The 23341-nt window shown below is 30.5% G+C and overlaps 1 protein-coding gene across 2 annotated transcripts in view; it reads left to right on the top strand.

Annotated features, from left to right (window-relative positions):
- The window catches only part of PGRP-LA (Peptidoglycan recognition protein LA), a 29371-nt gene extending 7721 nt beyond the window's left edge, over positions 1 to 21650 (top strand). Inside the window, exons 1-5 of one of the 2 annotated variants that reach the window (XM_065504615.1) lie at positions 11638 to 11796; positions 19953 to 20153; positions 20228 to 20463; positions 20641 to 20847; positions 21308 to 21650. In XM_065504615.1, coding sequence (XP_065360687.1) covers positions 11706 to 11796; positions 19953 to 20153; positions 20228 to 20463; positions 20641 to 20847; positions 21308 to 21448 — 876 coding nt within the window. In that variant the 5' untranslated portion in view covers positions 11638 to 11705 and the 3' untranslated portion in view covers positions 21449 to 21650. Of the gene's footprint in view, positions 1 to 11637; positions 11797 to 19952; positions 20154 to 20227; positions 20464 to 20640; positions 20848 to 21307 lie in introns of those variants that run through there. The other variant, XM_065504614.1, reaches the window with a different exon arrangement.
- Positions 21651 to 23341: the final 1691 nt, after the last annotated feature.

Genomic DNA, 23341 nt, shown 5'->3' with positions numbered 1-23341 from the left:
ATGGAACATTGTGGACCAATCGGTACTAAATTTGGCAGTACGAGTTCGGCTTATATATAACTTATTTGTGCTAAATTTGGCTTGGATATGTTTATAATTAAAATATTTATGAGAGCTTAACTATTTTCAAATAGGGCAGTTGTATGGGGTCTAGAAGAAATAATAGACCGATTTCAAACCAAATTCAATAGGCATAGTCCTTGGGGCAATATAAAAGTTTGTGCCAAATTTTGTCGAATTATCTAAAAAATAATTGTCTCAGAAAGTGATCCAGAGCAGATTGCTATATATATAAGGTGGATATTAGGACAATATTTTTGCACATTACAAACATCAGCACTAACCCACTATGATGATATAGGGTATGAACATTATTTTAGTACGAATCTGTCAGTGTTGATGTGTTTAGCACACTTGTTCATACTATGTTTACATACATACGTATGTCAATTTATTTATAGTCTTATTTTTGTACCTGCATCTGATACTTAATCATCACTTTTCGTAGTCTCAATCATAACCCAGCAGTTCGAGGAGACAGTACCGAACTAGTGATTTTGCCCATCCTTTAGGGTGGGAGCTAGTTACTTCGATAGCCACGTGACTAGTCATTTTAACACGGGCATGTCCTAGGCAGGGGGTCAATTGTCTCTTTTTGATTACAATGGGACTGTCTAATAGCTGGTCCAAAGTAGGCAACGCATTAGATTCACATACTGGTTACATAGCGCCAGTTACCTTACTAGCTTTGTAACTGGTTACTTGATCAGCTACTTGACTAGTTATTTTAACACGTACATATCCTAATCAGGGGTTCAATTGACTCTTTTGATACAATGTGACTATCTGATAGCTGATCGAAAGTAGTCAACGCTTCTGGTGGGTAAAATAAAGTGCAGTACAAAAAAAAAGTATGAAGTGACTTCTCCATAGGTTACTAAGAGACACTAAAGTGACTATTAACTTCATGCTATGTTACATGGGATACCAGATACTTAAGCAAAAATAAAAACAAACTGTATGAGAATTATATCAACACAATTTGTATAAAACCAGTTTGTACGAATTACTCACAAAACGTTTAAAGTGACTACACTCCAGATTACTTAGAGACACTTAAGTGTCAATTGTCTTCACGCTAGATTACTTGGGATGTATAAAGTAACCAATTGTCTTCTCTCTGCACTACAAAGTGCACACACGTGTCAAATGACCAAAATATATAAATTGGAGTTAGCCAAGTGATAAGACATTTGTGACAATTACTGTCTTTAAGGGATACATTGACTACTTGCTTAACTGCTGGGTACTTATCCATGTGAACGTGTGTGTGTACCGTCAAACAAATTGGTCATTCAAATGTCTCGCAATGTACAACATCGAAGACAATTTATTTAATGTAATCAACTGTCTCCGGTGATTGAACCTACGAGGTGATTCCATTAAAGGAATAAAATCAATTGCTTGTTTTACATCATACAGAGAAAACTGATCAACTTCATGTGTAAATACAAGGGTTGTCGAATCAGTAAATTTAGCACTGTTTTTATTGTTTTTTAAAAATTTGGCCATGAAATCATACTGAGTCTGTGCTCGCTGCTTTTTTATTGCAGAATTCTAAAATCATTTAATCCCCAAAAGTACTTTTTGAAAGGACCTTTTTTGATTTTCTCGAAAAAAAAGTGTCAAATTGACCCCTAAAGAGAGGAGCTAGAGGGTTAAGATCTTCCACAAAAATTATCCCAATAAAATTCCAAAATATAACTCTGACAATAAGAATTCTCTCAGACATTAACTTACAAAATTTTTTTCATTTCATTCAAAAAATTAAAACTTTGATTTTTGGACTATAAGTTTGTTCCACAAAAATCTACTCAACATCTACTCAATCTACTCTGAATTATACGCTATTCTGTTCCAAAAATGCTGTTGGACAGTGTAATTAATATAGTGATTAAATTGAATATTAACAAGTTTTATATGATCAAACTCTTTCTACCAACTTTTGTGTGAACAGGTCCATAATTGACCCTACCCCAAATATAACCCGTATATCAGAAAATTATTTTATTGTTAATAATTTATATACGAGTATAATGATGTTAACATACATTTCCACATATGTAAGTCATTTAAAGTTTTAAGAAATTAATCACTACCAAATTCTGTACAGTTCGGACCATAACTGATTAAAGTCCCCATAGAAGGACAAAACTACATACTGATGGTGGGTAAAAAAGATTCGGCACAGCCGAATAATATTCACAATTATTCAATATATGGAGCTGAAGAAAAACATCGTTCAAGTCAATTCCAATTTATTAATAAAATTGTGTATAAGTCTGTCAATGCAAGGGAGACCTGCTGCTCCCAGATTTGAAGGGTGATTAGTATTATAAGTATGCTGAAATTTAGCTTTCTAGGTATTTTGGATTCCCGATTTTTGCACATTTTGTGTAAAATTATTTATATTTATCAGATTTTCAATACCTAATTTGTTATGGTTACGACGTTTCTATAGATATGTTTACAGAAAATGAGAGCCCCGATAGACTAGACGGTAGTGTGCTGGATTGTCAATCTGAAGCTTGCGGGTTCGATTCCCGTCAAAGACTCTGGGTGTATCTTAGGGTTGCCAGACGGGCTTGATTGTCAAGCTTTTTCAACGCGTGTCAAGAATCAAGAAAAAGTTTTATATTTCAAGCTAAAACGGAATTTTAGAAATACATATTGTTACGTTTTAACCTTTTCAAAACGTTGGTTTATTTCCTTTAAATAAACCGGATACTTTTGATTGCAAATAAAAGCCGTTTAGTAGTTTAAAAATTGTAACAACTCTTTATTTATTTAAAATGTACAACAACCACAGAATTAAATAGTCACTCAATATTTTTATATACGTTTATAAATTCTCAGAAATACAGACACTTTATAATGTACACGAATTCACTTGAAAAATACAGCACACTTTAAGGCACTCAGTTTATGTTTATTCGAATAGCGTCTCTGATCAACTAACTCACGACTGCAACCTCTGCCACTATTTATAACACTGCCATCTGCACTCTAGATTGTTCTTTAACTGTCAAAATTCGAATATTCTAGATCTTACTAATACATACGCCATCTGTGGTGTACTTTCTACAATGTTCTTTAACTGAATATTCGAATTCGAATACAGCGTTGCCAACTTACGATCAAATCAACTGAAAGCTTTTATTTAATAATGCCCACAGATATGTTACAGTTTGCTATTACAGCACTGTTATTTGAAAGCATTATGCTACTTTTAAAATCGTTATATTTGAATTCAAGTACAATTTCGTAACAATATTTAAAAAAAGATATATATGATTTTGGATAAAAATCAGTTTTTGAGCAAATTGCTGTTTTAAATATTAAAACCTGGTTGTTGTCATTGGAATAGTTTAGCAGAGCTGCCAAACAATTTAAAAGTTCAATTGATACTGATATGTTGTATGCAGATTACTGCTGCCTTCGGGAAGTTTTTGAAGAATTACCAAAAGACATATCCATCTTTAAAAAATGTGATAGAAAAAATTTAGAAAATCTGTATAAATTAATATCATTTGTATTTTCAATCCAATAAGCAATGCATTTTGCATTTTAAATAATTTGTACTCCAAAGACAGAAATAGAATGTCGTTTGATCTCATAAAGGCAGAAATGAGATCAGACAAAATGTTGATGAAAATTGTAGAAATGTTCAGCAGTATTTACTTACACCAGATGCTACGAGTTTGATTAAAAATAAATATGTAAATTTAAAAATTAAATGATTTTTATTAAAGTTTTTGTTCACATTTTATGTAGTTATATTTTTAACTGTTTTATTTTAAATACCCTTTATATATCCTCAAACACTGTAAAATTTTGAAAAACGTTCCAAATTTGATTAAATTAAATCAAATGAACAAAATAATATAATATTTTTTTTTGTCAATTTAATTGAATTTTAAATTGTCAAGATAAATCAAGTTTTTTTCTTTAACGTCAAGAAAAATCAAACTTTTTCTTCTGAATGTCAAGCTTTTTGCCGATTTCGATCTGGCAAGCCTAGTGTATCTGAAGACAAGCAAAACGCTTCGCAGTTTGTGTTAGTTTAAAAAAATCGAATTCCAAAAATTTTTTTTTTAAAAAAAAAAGTTTTGAAAAACATCAACTTTATTGGAAGTTGTCTCACATTTTGGTCCATAACTCTTGTTCTACTTGACCGAACAGAAAATATTTGAGGAAAAATTCATCCCCCTAAGTCCTTATTTGTATGTCCTATCGTACATTCACAAAACAGATGGACGATAATCTTAAAATTGTGTAAGGACCCAGAATATATACATACATACGTTTGTAGGTCTGCAATGATATTTCGATTTGTTACAAACTGAATATATCGCCATATTTTTGGTGGTGGGTATAAAAATACCACATGAATTGAAATCGTATTGCTAAAAAAATATATTGCGGCAACATTCTTATTTTTATTACGGAAGTTTTTCCCTTCGATTGACTTTGACAATTCTATTGGATACAGAGGTTACTTTTCTAGATACCTATAGAAGATATCATCTGATTTTCATTTAAAAGGAACATTATATATGGGCAATTCCATATCATCGTACGTGACATTTGTACGCCTATAGAGTGGAATAGATTTTTAAAAATAAGAGTACATATCTGAAAAATAATTTGGTCTTTATGTTCCATTCAGAGGGTACTATATTATAAAATAATAAGACGTTCTTTCGAAACATTGTTGTCCAAAATATCGAGCGAAATAAGTGACATAAAACGGAAGTCATTTTGAGGTACATGTTGAAATATGCGAAAATTTTCGAATCGTAAGAGGCGTAATGTTTTCTTTTAATTTCTTACACTAAACGAAATACTTTTCCTTTACTATTCGTCATATTTAAATAAAAACATCTTTGGATGATTTTATAATAAATACAATTAAATATCGTACGTGACAGATTTTTCTCTTATTAACAATATATATTCTGTAAATATACTATGTATACAATAACTCAAAAAATTAATAGAAAACATACATTCGGTTTCAATAAACAATTTGACAATAGCAAATAAACAATCAGAGTCAAATTCATTTCATACTATATGCTAATTGGGAGCTTAGTTTTAACCGGAATTTTAGCCTAATTAAATTAAATATGTCAGTTTAAACTCTAATTTTGGCCCTTAAAATTTTGTAATAAGCTCTAAATACTTACATATACAGTCAGCGTCTAAAGAAAGTGTACAACTTGTTTTTACATTTAAAACATTTTATTTACATATTAAAAAACTATTTGTTCTCCAGTTCTAGTATATTTAACAAAACATTTAATTGTTCTCTTGCAATATATAAACAAAAAACTAGTTCAACTGCAACAAAAACAGTAACAACAAAACCAAAAATACTCCATTTTTAACGCGTCAAAAGAAAGTGTACAGTTTAGGGAAATTAGAAGAAAAAACGTGTTTAGTATTTTATTTGACATCTTTTGGGTTTTAAAACAGTTTCAAGCCTCATTGGCATTGTTTCTACCAATTTTTATGTCACCGATGTTGGGATGTTGAACCACTCTTCCTGCAGGATTTCGTGTAGAGAGTCATTGCTGGTAATATTTCATTTTCTGATCTGTCTGTCCAAATGCTACCACAGATGTTCAATGGGATTAATGTTCGGTGACTGTGGGGGTTGTTCCAGTTGTTTCGGTGTATGATACAATAACCATTCTTTAACAAGTTAAGAAGTATGCTTCGGATAGTTGTCCTGTTGGAAGATCCAGGTTCGGTCTAGATTTAATTTTCTAATGATGGGTTCCATATTTTCTATAAGAATGTTTAGGTAATCGGTTTTTGCTTATCAAACTATCAATAAATATGAGTTTTCCCATGCCACTTGCCGCCATACACCCCCACACCATCACCTATCCACCACCATGCTTTACGGTGGATAGTACATTTTTTGGTCGAACTCTTGATTTTTGCTTCTCCAAATTTTACTCCTTTTTTTACTTCCGAAAATCTCAAACTTGCTTTCGTCCGTAAACAGCACATTATTCCAAAACAATTTTCTTGGTTTTTATACCTGTTTGCGAATTCTCGAAGTCGCTATTTATTTCGTTTGGAAACGTGGGGTTATTCTCTCTGAACTCCACCATATAGAGCATTTGGGTGTAGCGCTCGGCAAACCGTACTGTTACTAACTCTCACTCCAGACGAATCTGTTAATTCTTCGCATAATTTTACTGCACTTACTGTGAATACTTTCTTCACTGCTCTCACAATCTATCGTATTTCAAGGTTGTTAAGGCGTTTTGGTGTTCCGGCACGTTGCTGATCTTCTTAAATTCTAAATTTTTTTGTTTGTCTATAATTTTTTTTACAGTATTATGGCTTCTTCCTATTATAGAGGAGATTTCACGTGACGATTTGCCTGTGTCCCAAATAGTTTAGATAGCTATTTATGCAATCTTTCGAAAAAAAATTAAAAAAATTTAATAAAATATTTTTGATTTTTTTTTTTTAAATCAAAAATATTTTTGACTTTTTTTTCAAAATGGGCCCTTTTTATTTTTTTTTTAATTTTTTTTAAGAAAGCTTAGGTCTTTTCCTAAGCGACCTATATGGTTGATTTTTTTGATTTTTTTTTGCAAAATCAAAAACTTTGTTGACTTTTTTTAAAAAAATGGACCCATTTTTTAATTTTTTTTTTGCTCAGAAGAAAGCTTATGTGTTTTCCTTTAACACCCTTTTGAGGATTGCTAAATTTGAGAACCCATGACTTTTTAGTCAAAGAGCAAATTTAAAAACCTTTGTCTTGAGTTACAAAACATTTATTTTGATAGATATCCCACTCGCATCCCACTAAGCGACCAAAAAGGTTTTAAAGGAAAAGACCTAAGCTTTCTTTTGAGAAAAAAAAAATTAATAAAAAAAGAGTCCATTTTGGAAAAAAAAGTCAAAAAGGTTTTTGATTTTTCAAAAAAAAGTAAAAAATTTTATGTCTTGAGTTACAAAACATTTTTTTTATAGATATACCACTCGCATCCCACTAAGCGACAAAAAGGGTGTTAAAGGAAAACACATAAGCTTTCTTCTGAGCAAAAAAAAAATTAAAAAATGGGTACATTTTTTTAAAAAAAGTCAACAAAGTTTTTGATTTTGCAAAAAAAATCAAAAATTTTAAATCTTGAGTTACAAAATATTTTTTTTGATAGATATCCCACTCGCATCCCACTAAGCGACCATATAGGTCGCTTAGGAAAAGACCTAAGCTTTCTTAAAAAAAATAAAAAAAAAAATAAAAGGGCCCATTTTGAAAAAAAAAGTCAAAAATATTTTTGATTTAAAAAAAAAAATCAAAAATATTTTTGATTTAAAAAAAAAAAAATCAAAAATATTTTATTAAATTTTTTTAATTTTTTTTTCGAAAGATTGCATAAATAGCTATCTAAACTATTTGGGACACATTTTGCTAAGAACAATAGGTAATAAGTTATATGGATAAAAAAACACCTGTTTGGCCAAAATGTCAAATTTTGACCTCCTATAACTCAGAGAGTTCTTGACCGATCTTGTTGAAAAATGTTGTCCGAATTACTATCCAATAGAACTAACATTGGTGCAAATTTCATCGCGATCGGAAGACATCGATTTCAAAAGCTGGTTCACTTGACGTGAAATGCCCCTTATATATTGCAAGAGAACAATTAAGTGTTTTGTTAAATATACTAGAACTGGAGAAAAAATTGTTTTTTAATATGTAAATAAAACGTTTTAAATGTAAAAACAAGTTGTACACTTTCTTTTGACGCTGACTGTACATACATAGTAATATTTTATTGTTTTCTCCCATTCAAATCATCTTGAAAAAAAGTTTCAAGGGTTTTTGGGTTTTCAGCCGTGTGTATATCACCATTTTGTTTTATGATGAAATTTATTAATTTCCCAATGAGAAATGTGGGTCAATTGTTTTAAATGTCATATATTTCATTAATAGCTATTAATGAAATTTAAACAAGTTAGTTAGTTCCGTAATCTGCCACTGAGTGGTTAAAAAATATCAATTTGCCCACTCATAGGCCAAAGTGACAGATAGAAAATGCTGAATGCGAACTGTAAAAAGTTAAATGATAAAGAAATAAAAAATAAATAAAAATAACTAGTTAAATTGAAAGAATAAATTATTTTCAGGGACTGCATTCGCAATTGATATTCATGTCACTACAAACGACACAATAAAGAGTGAGTGAGTAACTTGTTTGCTTAAATCACTTAAAAAATAGCACGGGAACAAACCATTCCAAACAGGGATGGCAATGTTGGTACAATTCGATATTAAAAAGTACAATGGTACACCAATTACTCATTTGGTTCAATTCAAAAATTTATTTCGCGGCTAATATATTGGAATTTAAATTTAGGAATTGCAGTTTTTTGTTCTCTAACAATTGCTATTTAAAATTATACTTATTTTTTTTAAATACTGACCCCCATTATGTCTGGTTATATGTTAACTTAAAGTTATACTTTCGCTAAAACATTACTATACATTGTGGTAATAGGGGTAAATATTATAGCAATTAATAAGTTGTAATGTTAGGCACTTTATTAATTCCTTTAAGAACTTAACATTTCAATTTGTATTACGTCGATATTTTACTGTTTTAAATAAATATTTTTCTGTTACGCAGATAAACTGATTTGGTTGTTATAACATATTATGTTGGTATTCAAATGATTCATTCTAAATCATAGTTCCTCGCTAGTATTGTCCAGAATACGAAGATTTTCGTCAATTTACACGTACACAACCCGAATGTAAACAATAGAGGGTAAAAATACAAATATTTCAATCAGTTACTTAAGTATCAATTGATGTTGTTTCCTTTTTCAAGTTTTCCTTTTTTTTGCAAGGTTTTTGAGATGCAAAAAGTTTTATTTTTTTAAAAAAAATATTTTTTGGAAAATTATAAATTTATGATATTAATAAGTTGAACTGTTAATTTCAAAATGAAAGTCCCCAAATTTATTTACAAAATGGGGAGATTGATTTGAAAATATTTAAAGTGTCTACAGCACTAAATTCACATAAATTATCTCATGCATGGAACACATTGAAGACAGCAGGCTACCAACTGCAATCTGTCAAAATTAGAATATACACGTTTATATGAAGACGATTCTTTTGACGACAGCACAGCTACACGACCACACGATTGCTTTTGCCGCTGTAGCCGAATTAAACTAATTTCTATTTCTGTCAACTACAAAGCAGAAATAGTGTTGCTAATATAATAAAAAATGTAAATCAAATGAGTGCTTAAAAGAAATATATTTTTTTTACTTAATTAAGAGAAGTTTTTGATAACCATATTGATGTAAATTAATAACAGGTACATAATTAATTATAACCATATATACATATATATATATATGTTTACTCAAAATAATTGTTCAAATCTTAATTACTTTGGACTTTTGTACGATTATTTTTTATTGAAGTAGCACCACTGAATTATAAATCAGCTGTTTACTTTGTAGCTGTCGTCGAATACAACTCCAGCCAGCAGAATTTGTGTTCGTGTAGTCGTGTAGCCTGCTGTCTTCAATGTGTTCAATGCATCAGTCTGATTACATACATATATGTTCGAATTGGGAATTGTAATTTCTGTATGTACTTAAAAAAAGTTTTTTTGTTGGAAAAAAAGTTTTTTTTTAGAAATAAAAAGTTTTTTTCAAAAAAAATATGGCAACACTACCATACATGCACACAATTTTAATGCCTCTATTTGCGGGACTATCCCAACAGTTCTAGGAGACAGTACCGAACTAGTGATTTTACCCATCATTTAGGGTGGGAGCTAGTTACTTCAATAGCCACATTTTAACACGGGAATGTCCTAGGCAGGGGGTCAATTGTCTCTTTTGATTACAATGGGACTGTCTAATAGCTTGTCCAAAGTAGTCAACGCATTGGATTCACATACTGGTTACATAGCGTCAGTTACCTTACTAGCTTTGTAACTGGTTACTTGACCAGCTACTTAACTAGTTATTTTAACACTTGCACGTCCTAAGCAGGGGGTCAATTGATTACGATGTGACTATCTGATTGCTGATCGAAAGTTGTCAACGCTTCTGGTGGATAAAATAAAGTGCAGTACAAAAAAAGTTTGAAGTGACTTCACCATAGGTTACTAAGAGACACTAAAGTGACTATTGACTTCATGCTATGTTACATGGGATATCAGTATATTTAAGCAAAAATTACTCACAAAACGTTTAAAGTGACTACACTCCAGATTACTTAGAGACACTTAAGTGTCAATTGTCTTCACGATAGATTACTTGGGATGTATAAAATAACCAATTGTCTTCTCTTGCACTACAAAATGCACACACGTGTCAAATGACCAAAATATATAAATTGGAGTCAGCCACGTGATAAGATATTTGTGACAATTATTGTCTTTAAGGGATACATTGACTACTTGCTTAATTGCTGGAAAGTTCTAAATGACCGAATTTCTAAAAAAATTGCCCCGCTTAGGATCCCTAGTTTTGGTACAATTACTGTCGAAATAGTACAATTTTTAAATTCCATTTGCCACCCCTGATTTCAATGCAAAAAAAAAACCAAAACAAATAAACCCAGCAGACTTGAAAACACCGAACGAAACAAATACTTACACTCCTCACTTAGTCCCACACACTCGTACATAAATGATTATATTAGGTATTATTTGTTTAAATTGCAAAACAAAAACAAAACAACAAAAAGAATAAAGATATTTATTTATATTTTCATAATTTTATTTAGTAGTAAACGTGTAGTCCAGCGTCTGTTATCGCAACATTCGTAGAAGCACCACAATATTTTAATCGCCGGTTAAACAAAAACTGTCAATTGTCAACAAATTAGTTGTATCGAAAAGTCAAAATGTTTTTGAGTTCGCTTTAGTATAAAATTGTCAAAGATCGCGTACTTATACGCACTCGCTCCACTCTCATCATCATTTTTATTAAGTAAATTAAAAAATCAAACTTTATTGAATTACAAACAAACTGACGTTGTTTTGTGTTTTTATTGGAATTTTATTGTGCGGTCGGTGAATGTGGCATCAGTCATCATCTGGAATTGTATTTAGTTTCCGAAAGAAACGAAAATAAAACGTCACACCCATCTGTGAAGAATAAATAATAATGCAAAATTGTAAAGAGCGACTCATAAAAATTATAAAACTACATACGAGTAACATTTACATATAAATGAAAAAGCAAACACAATTATTATTAGAAATAATTGATTGATATTTAATCAACTAGCAAATACAATATACAACGCATACATAGATTCATACATACTTCAGTTTAACCTGAAATGTCTAGTTTGAAATATTGAAAAACTGCAATTAATTTATGGCAAAACTATTTCGCGTTAGAACGTGTCTGTTACAAACTTAATTAAATTTTAAAAATATATACATATGTACATATATTGTATATTTTTATTATTGTAAATTAGCACTTTCGGTGTTGTAAAATTATAATTAAAAACGGTTTTCTAACAAACTTGTTTGCTTAAACAATTAACCAAATAATTTTACATTTTCAAAACTTGAAATTCGGCTACTTGAATGTTAAATGTTAAGTTTTAATTATATTAAATTGTAATTATGAAACTATTGTTAAAAGTTAATTCACAAAAGACCCGTCAACGTCACAAATACCCACAAGTCAGTGATTCCCCATCGAAGCCTAACAAACGTATGTATGACAAATTGATATTAACTTACATATTACTAACATAAGCCAATTATTTTAGTAATAAAAACTGTTATTCCTGGTCATTTAGTAGGGTATTTAATTAATCGGGTTTCTGGTTTAATCGGTTAATCGAGCCAATAATTAATCGAGGTTTAGATTTATTCGGTTAATTTAAAATTATTCGATTAACCGAATAATTTCTATTTTAATTTTATTTAATTTTACAAAAACGTAAACAGCCAATAAGGTAATTTTTGTAAACATATCGCCTATTTGCTCCAACAACGTCATAACTCAAAATTCGTGTTTTTTTGAGTTATATATCATATAGTTTTATCAGTTTTCAAAAAAGTCAATTATTTTGTGTGTGAGAGTGTTTTTTTGTTGTAAACATCAAAATTAAAATTCATGTTTTCTCGTATATTTGATAAGTAAAAATTTGGGTTAAATACAGATTAGAAAGATATTAACATCTACTATTTATATTTCTGAAATCCCATGATTTGTTTAAAATTTATTTAAGAAATAGTAAAATGTCATAAAACATTTTAAAATTATGACGTCGTTGCGATGTGTTAGTTTTTTTAGGGTTTTATTGAGATCTTCTGAAATAATCTTTTATAAAAAGAATATAATAATATATATAAGAATATACAGCTGCGGTCAAAATAATAGCACCACGACATTCATATTGTTATATAATAATATTACGTAAAAACTGTTAAATTAATTTTTGTTGTTTTTGTATAAATTTATACTTAATTCAATAAACTTTCATTAAAAATAATTTTGAAATTTAGATGCAAATTTTAAAGAAAAACTACATAATATATAACTACCTAAGAAATTCATCAGTCACAAAAATAGCACCAAGATAGAAATCGATTAAAATAAACAAAAATTAACCAGGACAAAATTTAATTTAGTAACAATTATTATGGTGTGTAACGTTCTTAACACGTTATTATTAAAAGTAAAATATTGCTGCCTTTTGTTTTCGTATTTTTTGGCAAAAAAGGGACCGACCACCTCCTACCCATAAAGATTATAAAATTTTTAAAATTTTGTATCGAACTTGTATGCAAAATATATTTTTTCATTCCCCAAAATAAATTTTTAAATATTTTTGGTTTCCTTTTACCCTTTTTGTGACTCTTGGTCATCTATTTTTAATAAAATTCTGTTTGGGGATATCGCATACTGTGCCACGACATTGACCTTTTAGCTTGAAACCCAAATTTATATCAATTTATCATTCCATAGATCATTCCTAAGGTCATAGTTTCTTTGATGTATATCTGAGTATGATTTTATCAAGCATTTGATCATATAATATTGAATTATTTATTCCACATATTCAATATATTCTTCGTATGTTATATTAGAAAAACCACGATCAAACAATAATTTTAAAATCTGTGTGTTTGTAAGAAAAGATGAATATATTATCTTAAATTTTGGTTGAAATTGGATTCGGAGGACATTATGTAGAAGTCTGATATCAAACAATATAATTTGTTTAATTATTTGACCAAGAAGTTTTTGGTACTTGAATGTTGAAAAATGGTAATGCGACTTTGGAAATTTTACCTTTAATAGAGAATGTAATATTGTTATTGGTGAAACTTTTCTAGGATTTAAATAATTTAAATTTTGTTCTTGTAATGGTCAGCAAATAACTGCAACACTAGTCGCCACTTTTGACCACCGTGCAGAACATAAATGCCTGATTTTCGAAACGGTGGGCTAAGAGTGTTATGATTAAAAGCGATAAGCGGTTTCGCAACCAAAAATTTATATTTTTATTTCAACGCAATGTATCTTAAAACCATTTGTAAATATCTATAAATAGTTTTTTTCTGAATTAAGCTAAGTTGTATGTTCAGAAATCATAATTTTTTAAACTAGAACTCACATACACCACTTTTTTTGTTACTAAAAAAATTATAAAAGTAAAATTAATTTTTTTATTTTTAATTTTATTCATTTCGATATAAATTAATACAAATTATAATTTTATGGCGATTTTTTAAATCGAAAACATAAATATTCTATATTTTTTCGACAATTTCTTACGACGGTGCTATTATTTTGACTGCACAAAATCTGGGTATTTTTCAAAAATACCATATAATTGATTGAAAGGTTAATATTTCTTAAAGAAAACTTTACTCACAGAAGAATTAGCGATTAATTGACGATCTTATATTATATTTAATTAAAATTACTATGGAAATAAAAATATTTTCCATGTTAATTGCTTTAAGGTTCTGTGGTGCTATTATTTTGACCGGCACTGTATATGATTGTATATGTTGGAGAAATCGAAAGCATGATAAAGAATATTCCTTTTTGGATTGTTTTAGATTTTGATTAATTTAATAGTTTCGTTTAGTTCTGATAAAAGACACATTTCAAAATAAAGTTTCTATACATGTAAATACAAACAAAATGTCAAAGACATGTAAATTAAACTCATTAATCATGTTTATTGGATGTTCAAAAAACATCTAATTTTAATTTGAAATTTGTATGTATTTGAATTGAAAGGGTAAAATAAATACAAAAAAAATGCTTTAAAGTACAAAAAAAAAGGAATCGACACAAATTAATCGGTTTATTCGTTATTTGAAAATCGGCAATTTTAAATTATGCGAACAGTTAACCGTCCAAAATTAACCGATTAACGGTTAATCGATTGAATGCCCTATCATTTAGCAAACAAAACTTCATGCTTCAATAGCACTTTAGCCCCCTAACGGTTTGGCCACCAACCCTAATTTTGAATTAAGCTTATATTTTGTTGGTCATATTAAAAACAAAATAAAATAATAATTTTTTTTTTTTTTCAAAAATTAAAAGTATTTTAATTCAAAACTTCATCGGTGTTGGTGCGTGAACTCTGCAGTAATATGTTTTTGATTATACTACGATATTTGCAAACAAATTTAAATACACAGTGTGGTAAATGAAAGACTTACTTCAAAAACACTATAAGCCGCAATAATTCGAAAACGTTATTTTCGTGTTATGAAGTATTTTAAATCATTTCTAATACACATTTATTTTGTACATATAATACGTAAAAAGATATAACACACTTTCAGAAAAGTCGTAGACAGAGCAGTCCAAACACAAGTTTCTTTTAAAAAATTTAATAAAATAAATAAAATACTGTTTTTAATATTAAACAAAAAAAGATAATTATAAAACCTTGGTTTTTTTAAAAAAAAACTAATATCAACTTTCATAAAGACTTTAGGTTAGGTTCCATGGGTAGCCACTCTTCAAGCAGCTCACTTGGGTCCATTCAAAACTGATCCCATTGTGATGCCCAAGGGGCAAACATCCGTGCCTTCATTATACGTCAGTTGTTTCCAGGCTAAACCAACCAGATTCTCTGATGAAAGAGTAGATTCGTCTAAGACTCATCCTTGATAACTCAACTAAGCATGATAGGAATTGTATTCCGAGGATGCGTTCCCTCTGGTTTATCAGAGCCGGGCATTGCAGAATAGGTGTGACACCGTCTCATCGTCTTCCTAATTCTGACAGCTCCTATAGTAGTCATTGTACCGTAGGCACAATATCCTAGCAAGTGTCCCAATTATACAGTGTCCTGTAATGAAGGAGACAATTAGCCTTATTTGCTCACGACGAAATAGATTCGTCCTGCTGGCATCATATACGGGCCAAGTAGACCTCGTTATAACACAGGAAGACTTATTGGTCCACCTGCTTTGTGCAGATTCATATAGTGTCCGCTGAATAGCCATCTTGCATTTAACTAGGGAAATACCAGAAAAGGGGCCGATCTCCTCATCATTCATCATCGCGCCCCTTTTGGCCAGTTCGTCTGCTATACAATTACCTTGATTTCCATCGTGACCAGGGACCCATATAAGCGTTATCCTACAATGTCTAGCTATCTCATTAAGGGATACCCGGCATTCCTCGGTTAACCTAGATGTCGTGAAGACACTCGCTATTCCGTTAACGCCAGCCTTGCTATCAGTAAATATACAGATATCACCAGATATTCGATAAAACCTCAGCCAGTTGGATGCACGTTTAATGGCCGTAACTTCCGCCTGAAGAGCCGTACAAAAGTTAATTAGCCAAAAGTAGGATTTAATCCCATAGTTATCAATAAAGAAACCACCACCGATCCTACTGCCCCTTTTTGAGCCATCAGTATATACCCTTATGTCATCGTCAGGGGGTAAGAGTCCGCGCTGCCATAAATCCCTATTCGGGATCTTGATATGGAAATGCCTATCGAAAAAAGGTTTTGTGATGCAGTAATAAAGACTTTAACCTTGAAAGAAAACCAGGATCAGGAAGAAAAAAGGTCTACCAGATATTGGTAAGGCAAAAGAAGTCAAACCACTCTTTCGAATATATATTGCTGTGATAAACAAAAACGGTTTTTACCTTTCTTAAAACAGCACTGAGTGACTTCATATTTCTAGCCCGATTTGTCATTATGCCACTATGTCATTATTTATTCAAACAATAATGTCAATTTTGTATCACGGGAGGCAAATCCACCCAACTCTCCAAAACTTCGGCCCGTGGAAAGGCAATATTTTTGAAGGACGGAGTTTTAAGTGGCATATTTTTGAATCTAATTGAGATATTGACTTGAAATTTTTTTGTAAGACCAAAAATTAACTCATCTAAACAAAACAATATAGCTCGGAATAAATGTGGATCAAATTGTTCCTAATATTTGCAATCCTATTAAAATTTTGATATAAAATTTAGTTTTAGTTTACATATTCATTGTAATATGTAATAAAATCTTTATTTATTAGCGAAACTCAATGAAATTTTCAGCGTTTTTAAGTTAAAAATTGGAGTGAAAATCCCAAAAATGGTATTTTTTACAATTTTCCCTACAGGGTCCACATTTCCATCGAGGCTGGGAAAATACTTTAGGGATAAATACGGAACACATCAGGGTTTCCAAAACTGCTTTCCGTTTTCTGATCCCAGCTTTGGGATTTTAGAACATGTGAAATTTTGATAAAAAATAGGTCAATTTCCAAAATGCGTAAGGCCGACATGTTCGAAAAATAGGACATGTTTTTTATACCAAAATCTTCTCCGTAAAGAAACTTTATAGAAAAACATAAAATTGTATATGTTCTTAAAGAAAGTTGTTTTTTAATAAAAAAAGAGTTAAGTCACCTTTTTGTCCAAAAAACAGCAAAAATATACTATTTTTTTTATTCGTATTATTATTTTTGGATTCGTAATTGATATTGCTCTGAAATCTATTGTATCTTGTTGGTAATTTAGTTGTCTAACTAACAAAAAAAAATCGAGTCCATTCGGTCCAAAAGTGCGCCCTATATTTTTAAAAAAGCGGACCAAGGTATGTCAAAATTTTAAAAAATCCATTTTGAAATGCCTATAACTAGGAAATTATAAGAGATAAATAGCACACGTAAGCATGTTTTTTCATGATCTAGCCGGATAGGAAACAAAAAAATGGCACGTGTTTAAAAATTTTACATGTCGAAGGTACCCTACTTTGAGACCCCATAGCGCCGCCCCAGGAGCATTTGTAGGGCCCATTTTAATAACTTAAACTCGAATTGGCTACGCCCAATTCAAATTTTTTCCCGATCGGACCAGCCCTTTAGAAATGATATATTTATTTCCAAAAAATTTCGATTCTGCCCCACTGTGCAGTATAACCATTAGTTAACGCATAACCAGAAATTGACCTCAAATAAAAATATTTTTTAAGAATTCTCGTGATTTGGAGATAATTTGAACAATTTTAAACAATTTTTGAATTTGATTTCGAATTTTCGAACATAATATTGCATTGTCATCAGGTTTATGTATGATCTAGAGCAGGCGCGGATCCGGAGGGGGTGAAATAGGAAATTTCCTCCCCCAAAACCGAAAAGTTTTCATATAAAAAAGGAATAAAAAGAAAAATGTAGAACAAAAACTAACATAGCAAGTTAAACAAGTAAGAAAGTATAGTCGATCAAGCCCGACCATATAATACCCTACACTGAGTATATGAGCAAATCACTACTCTATTAAAATAAAAAAAAAACAATTCGTGAGTGATTTTCGGAAGTGAACCTTATTTTAAGAGATTTATGCTCGTTATAGTGATTTTCGGAAGTGGGCCTTATATGGAATCAATTATGGATTGATCCATAAAATATGGATCCATGATTTTGTTATTACGTTTGTAACACATCGAAATATTGGTCATAAACCCATAAAATTGTATGTATTCTGGGACTGCCAGACGGACAGCTACGTCTGTTGTAAAGAGGAGTAGGATAGGAAAACCAGGAGACACAGAGAAGCTAAATTTCTTGTATCAATTTCTTGTATCAATTTCAATAGGGCCTTCCGAACTTTCAGTTTTGATGCGTTCAGCAACAAATGCAAATTATGAAATTGTTTTATCACAATTTGTATTCGAACAGAATACAACATTTCACGCGCTACTTCCATTTAACAACAAAATTGTCGAATATGAGACGCGTCATATGTCCACATTTCTTTGAGAGCGACGTTGGTCAGGCAATAACCGTCAACGACGAGCACTAAAAGTAGATAATTACCAAATTTTACATGTGTATGTTATTGTAACAAAAATTTTAACAAAAACAATACACATGTAAAATGCACACTCAAAGTACACGCTTGTACGTACATACAATTTTCTGAAAATAAGCGAATTCACTTAAGTGTGAATAAATTCGAAATGAATCAATCGATTTTTATGATCGATATCTCATTTTGTTCCTATTACATGTGGCTTTGCGATAAAGCAATAAATCTAAACAATTTCTGCCGTTTTCGATTTTTCATGATTTTTTTAAAACAAAAAAGTTTGATATTTTCACATAAAAAAAATATATTTTTTGCTTCAATTTGTTATTATAACTCCGAAACTACGGATCCGATTAAAACGCAATATATACAGTGGTGGCCACCAATTTAAGACAAATACTTTAATTTTTTTCATCAACTGAATTTTAAGTGCGATAGAGCCAAAATAAAAGGACATCTAAGGGTATGAAATTTATTATTAATGTTTCTAGTTTCTGAAAAATGTTTGGAAAAATCGGTAAAACATATATGGACAAAGATATGTGGAAATACGTTGACCCACCTCAGCGAACATCCGCTGTTAATAACATGATATGACCGAAATAAATGGAACTAAAAATACGAAATTTGGTCCGAATATTTTATAATAATAAAAATATAATGATATAAATGTGAGAAAATATGTTTATTTAAAAAAAAAATTTTTTGGTCAAGTTGTAGAAAAATTGTATGTGTTCGTGGTGAATATGTATGAATTGACTCAGTCGAATAAAACACACTTGTGTGTTAAAACAATCCTCATGCATACATATTTGTGGAAATATTTGAAAAAATAATTGACAATCACGTGGAATTTAGCAAAGAATTTTTGTCTTAAATTCCTGGCCACCACTGTATGTGAAAATTTGTACATAGCATAGGGAAAATGTATTCAAAATTCAATCGAAAGAAGTACATTAACTACTAAATTTTATGTAAATCAAACAAAAAAGTAAAATTTTGTGAAAAGGAGCGAATACACTTAATTGTGAATAAATTCGAAAAGGATCAATTGATTTTTATCTTCGATATCTTGTTTTGTTTCTATTATATGCTGCTTTACAACAAAGTAATAAACTTGAACAAGTTCCGCCGTTTTCGATTTTTCATGAGTTTTTTAAAACACAAAAAATATATTTTTTGCTTCAATTTGTTATTATAACTCCGAAAATATATATATAACAAAATATATAAACAGACTAAAGGTTATTTAAACTTGAACTTTTCTAAGTTTACTTTAATAATATCGGACTATCCCTTTTTGAGTTATAATAAATTATGTAGAGAAACATCTAAAAAAATTCACAATTTTAGAAAAAAAATTAAAAAAAAATCTATCCATAGAATTAAAAAATTGTTCCATTTTTGTACTTAGGTAACCATGATGCACCAAATCTATATAGTGGTTAGTGGAGCCTTTTTTTGCTGTTGACCTGTGTTATAACTTATTTAGTTAATTTAATATTTCAATTATTGTAAATGATTTTAAAATTTCAATTTAATTTTCTTTAAAATCTTTCAAGGAATCAATCAAACAAGAGCGAGCTCTACGAATGTTTTCTCACAAAGACTCACAACCACATCGAAACTACTCTCGATTCTTATTACCTTGGTACTAATTGTAGCTGGAATAATAATCTATGTTGAGGTGACACGAGAAAAACCTAACCTACACCTGCCGCGAGGTCCCATATATTTTGGCAACAATTATGAACACGATACATGTAAGTGAAACTTGATTTGTTGCCGGTTTTCTTTTGTTTAGATGTGATTCGATTTGAATTTTCAAGTATCTCAGTTCCGAATTTAGGAAATGGTCACCTGGTAGTTGATCGCTTACAATGGGGAGCTTCTGAGTTGGCGAACAAACTGTCAGTGCCCTTGATTCATCCCATTCCCTACGTGATGATAACCCATATTGGAGTTCAGTCAACACCCTGCTACACAATTTATAAGTGCTCAATTAAAATGCGTACCATACAAGATTCCGCAATTGCCGAAAAAGGTCTTCCTGACATACAATCAAATTTCTATGTGAGTAAACAATTAAATGCAAATTAGTGCCAAATACATACATATATTTGGTTTTCAGTTTCAATGTCAATAATTTGTATTATATTTTTCATAAACTAAGTATTTAATGAATTTATAATTATAAGTACAATCAAATCTATAAATGTGTATCTGTTTACTGACACGTACAATTTGCAGGTTGGTTCGGACGGTTACGTCTATGTCGGACGTGGTTGGGATTGGGCAAATACATACGCTAACAATTCATTGGCAATCACATTTATGGGTGACTTTGGACGTTACCAACCGAACGACAAACAAATCGAAGCCACACAATATTTATTGGCACATGCTTCTACCAACAAATACATTGATTTAAATTATAAACTAGTGGCTCAAAATCAGGTAATACCCGCAACCATACAGAAATACACATAGAGCGGAAACTAGAAAAAAAACTCAAACAAAAAAAAATACTCAAAATGATCACTCATACGGGTGTTTTGTTTTCACATAGATTTTTTTTAATAATACATTCTCATCAGTTAGGTTTTTGACAATTGAGTTAGGTCTTTGTCAGGAGAGTTTCCGACCTATGTATTTATCTATGCCAGCAACCATAGAGAAATACACATAAAGCTCAAACTTGAAAAAAAAAACTCAAACAAAAAAAAACATATATACGAATGTTGTTTTTGTTTTCACATATTTTTTTTTACTAATACATTCACACCACTTAGGTTATTGACAAATGAGTTAGGTCTTTGACAGGTGAGTTTCCGCTCTATGTATATTTCTCTACGCTCGCTATCTTTTCATGACAACAATAAAAAAAATACAACATTTAATCGTTATGTTTCTTTAGACACGGCAATCAAAGAGTCCCGGAGCCAATGTGTATCGTATAATTAAGAACTGGCCACACTTTTATCCCTGCAGCATGGACGACAATCCAAAGTGTGGCAGTGAACTGGGAATGTCATATCCTTGGGAGGCAAATATGTAATTTTAAACTAATTAATTAATTAATTAATTAATAAAACTAGACTTAATATGGATTTGTTTATTTTTCTTTTTGTTATACATATTTACATACATCCATTTACATAAATACATATGTACATATAGACATATATAAATAAGTAAATATGTACAAATACACGTATTATTTTGTTAATAAAATAAATTAGTTTTAAGCTTTTGAAGAAGACTTGTGTTTTTTATTTGTCTCAAGATGTACTGCTACGTAAGCAAAAAATTAATTGAACTTTGGAGAAAGTAAATTTCTTTCGGATTTGGCTTGTTTTGTTGTCTGTATTTGCCAAATGCATCAATGCAATTTTGTATGTCGCATTTTTTAATCGTTTAGACCAATGATTTTGGTATTTTAATACCCTACACCACCATAGTGGGGAGGGTATAATGCGTTTGTGCAGATGTTTGTAACGCCCACAAATATTAGACTAACGCCCATCTATACCGATCGACTTACAATCACTTTCTGAGTCGATTAAATGATGTCCGTCCGTCTGGCTGTCCATGTAAACCTTGTGCGCAAAGTACAATTTTGAAGATATTTGGATAAAATTTGATACATTGGCCCAAGGACCAAGCCTGTTGAAAGTGGGTAAAATCGGTCCATTATTTCACCTAGCCCCCATACAAATGTCCTCCCGAAATTGGACTTTATCGGTCATAAATGTTTAATTTATATATGTATCTACACAAATTTCGCTCCAAATAAGTTTTATATATATAAAAATCATGTCACCAATCAAGCTACCATTTAGACCCGCTTCCGAAAATCACTTTAACGCACATAAATCTCTTAAAAATATTGATATACACACAAAATTCAACATAAATAACTTTCATATAGACATAAATCACACGACCTAATTTCATGGTGATCGGTCCATAATTGGTGGTAGCTCCCATATAAGGCCCACTTCCGAAAATCACTCACGAATTCAAATTATTGAAATTTTAAAAGAAAAATATTTTTGCTCATTTACATAGTGTAGGATATAATATGGTCGGGCTTGACCGACCATACTTTCTTACTTGTTAGAAATGAAATACACTTTTCGCAGTCAAGTAAATATGTACAGGAAATTTAATAACATATTTTCTGTTAAAATAAATATCATGGGGCGTTACTCCGTAACTTTCGAATTCCTATGCTTTTAACATTAAAATAAAGAAAAATTAAATCCACTAGTTTCAATTTCGGTGAAGACACAGATGAATTGTACAAGCATTGTCTTATATCTGGACGTTAAGGTGCTCATTACAAGTTGGAAATAAGATGAGGACGACACGGGGACTTCAGTTATACTATAACAACTGTGGAAATAAATCTGTATCTTCTAAAACAATAGGCTTTTTATATAAGTATTTGATATTGTTGAAAACCTTAGGACTTGGATATCATTTACCTAACAAACTAAAAAAAATTATAATATGGTGATTTTCCATGAACAAAAATATAAAATTTGAATTAATGTAAAATTTTAAAGGTTAAAGATATCATAACAAAATTTGGAACTAATATAAACTTAAATGTCTGGCATTAAATCAATGGCATTATAATATTTGACATTTTTTATTTTCAAATACCGAAATTTTTAAAACGGGTAAAATGTGTTGCAAAAACTGAGTTTTTTTTAGAAAAGTGCATACTGTGACGTTAGTTACCGTGTGGTAGTAAAAAAACTTTTTAAGTATTTATGAAACATGTAGGGTTTTATGAACATGGAGATTTTTCGATGGTCGGTGCTTTGCCTTTTTAGAATTTTTTACTCAAACCTAAAATTTTGTTTAAATTGGCCAAGTTTGGATATGTCTGGGGGGTGTTATGTCTCTCTCTTTCCGAATCATATAAAATTTGTATATAGTT

The sequence above is a fragment of the Calliphora vicina genome, chromosome 3, assembly GCF_958450345.1.
Source record: "Calliphora vicina chromosome 3, idCalVici1.1, whole genome shotgun sequence".
Taxonomy (NCBI): Eukaryota; Metazoa; Arthropoda; class Insecta; order Diptera; family Calliphoridae; genus Calliphora; species Calliphora vicina.
This window is presented reverse-complemented; position numbering and strand designations above follow the sequence as displayed.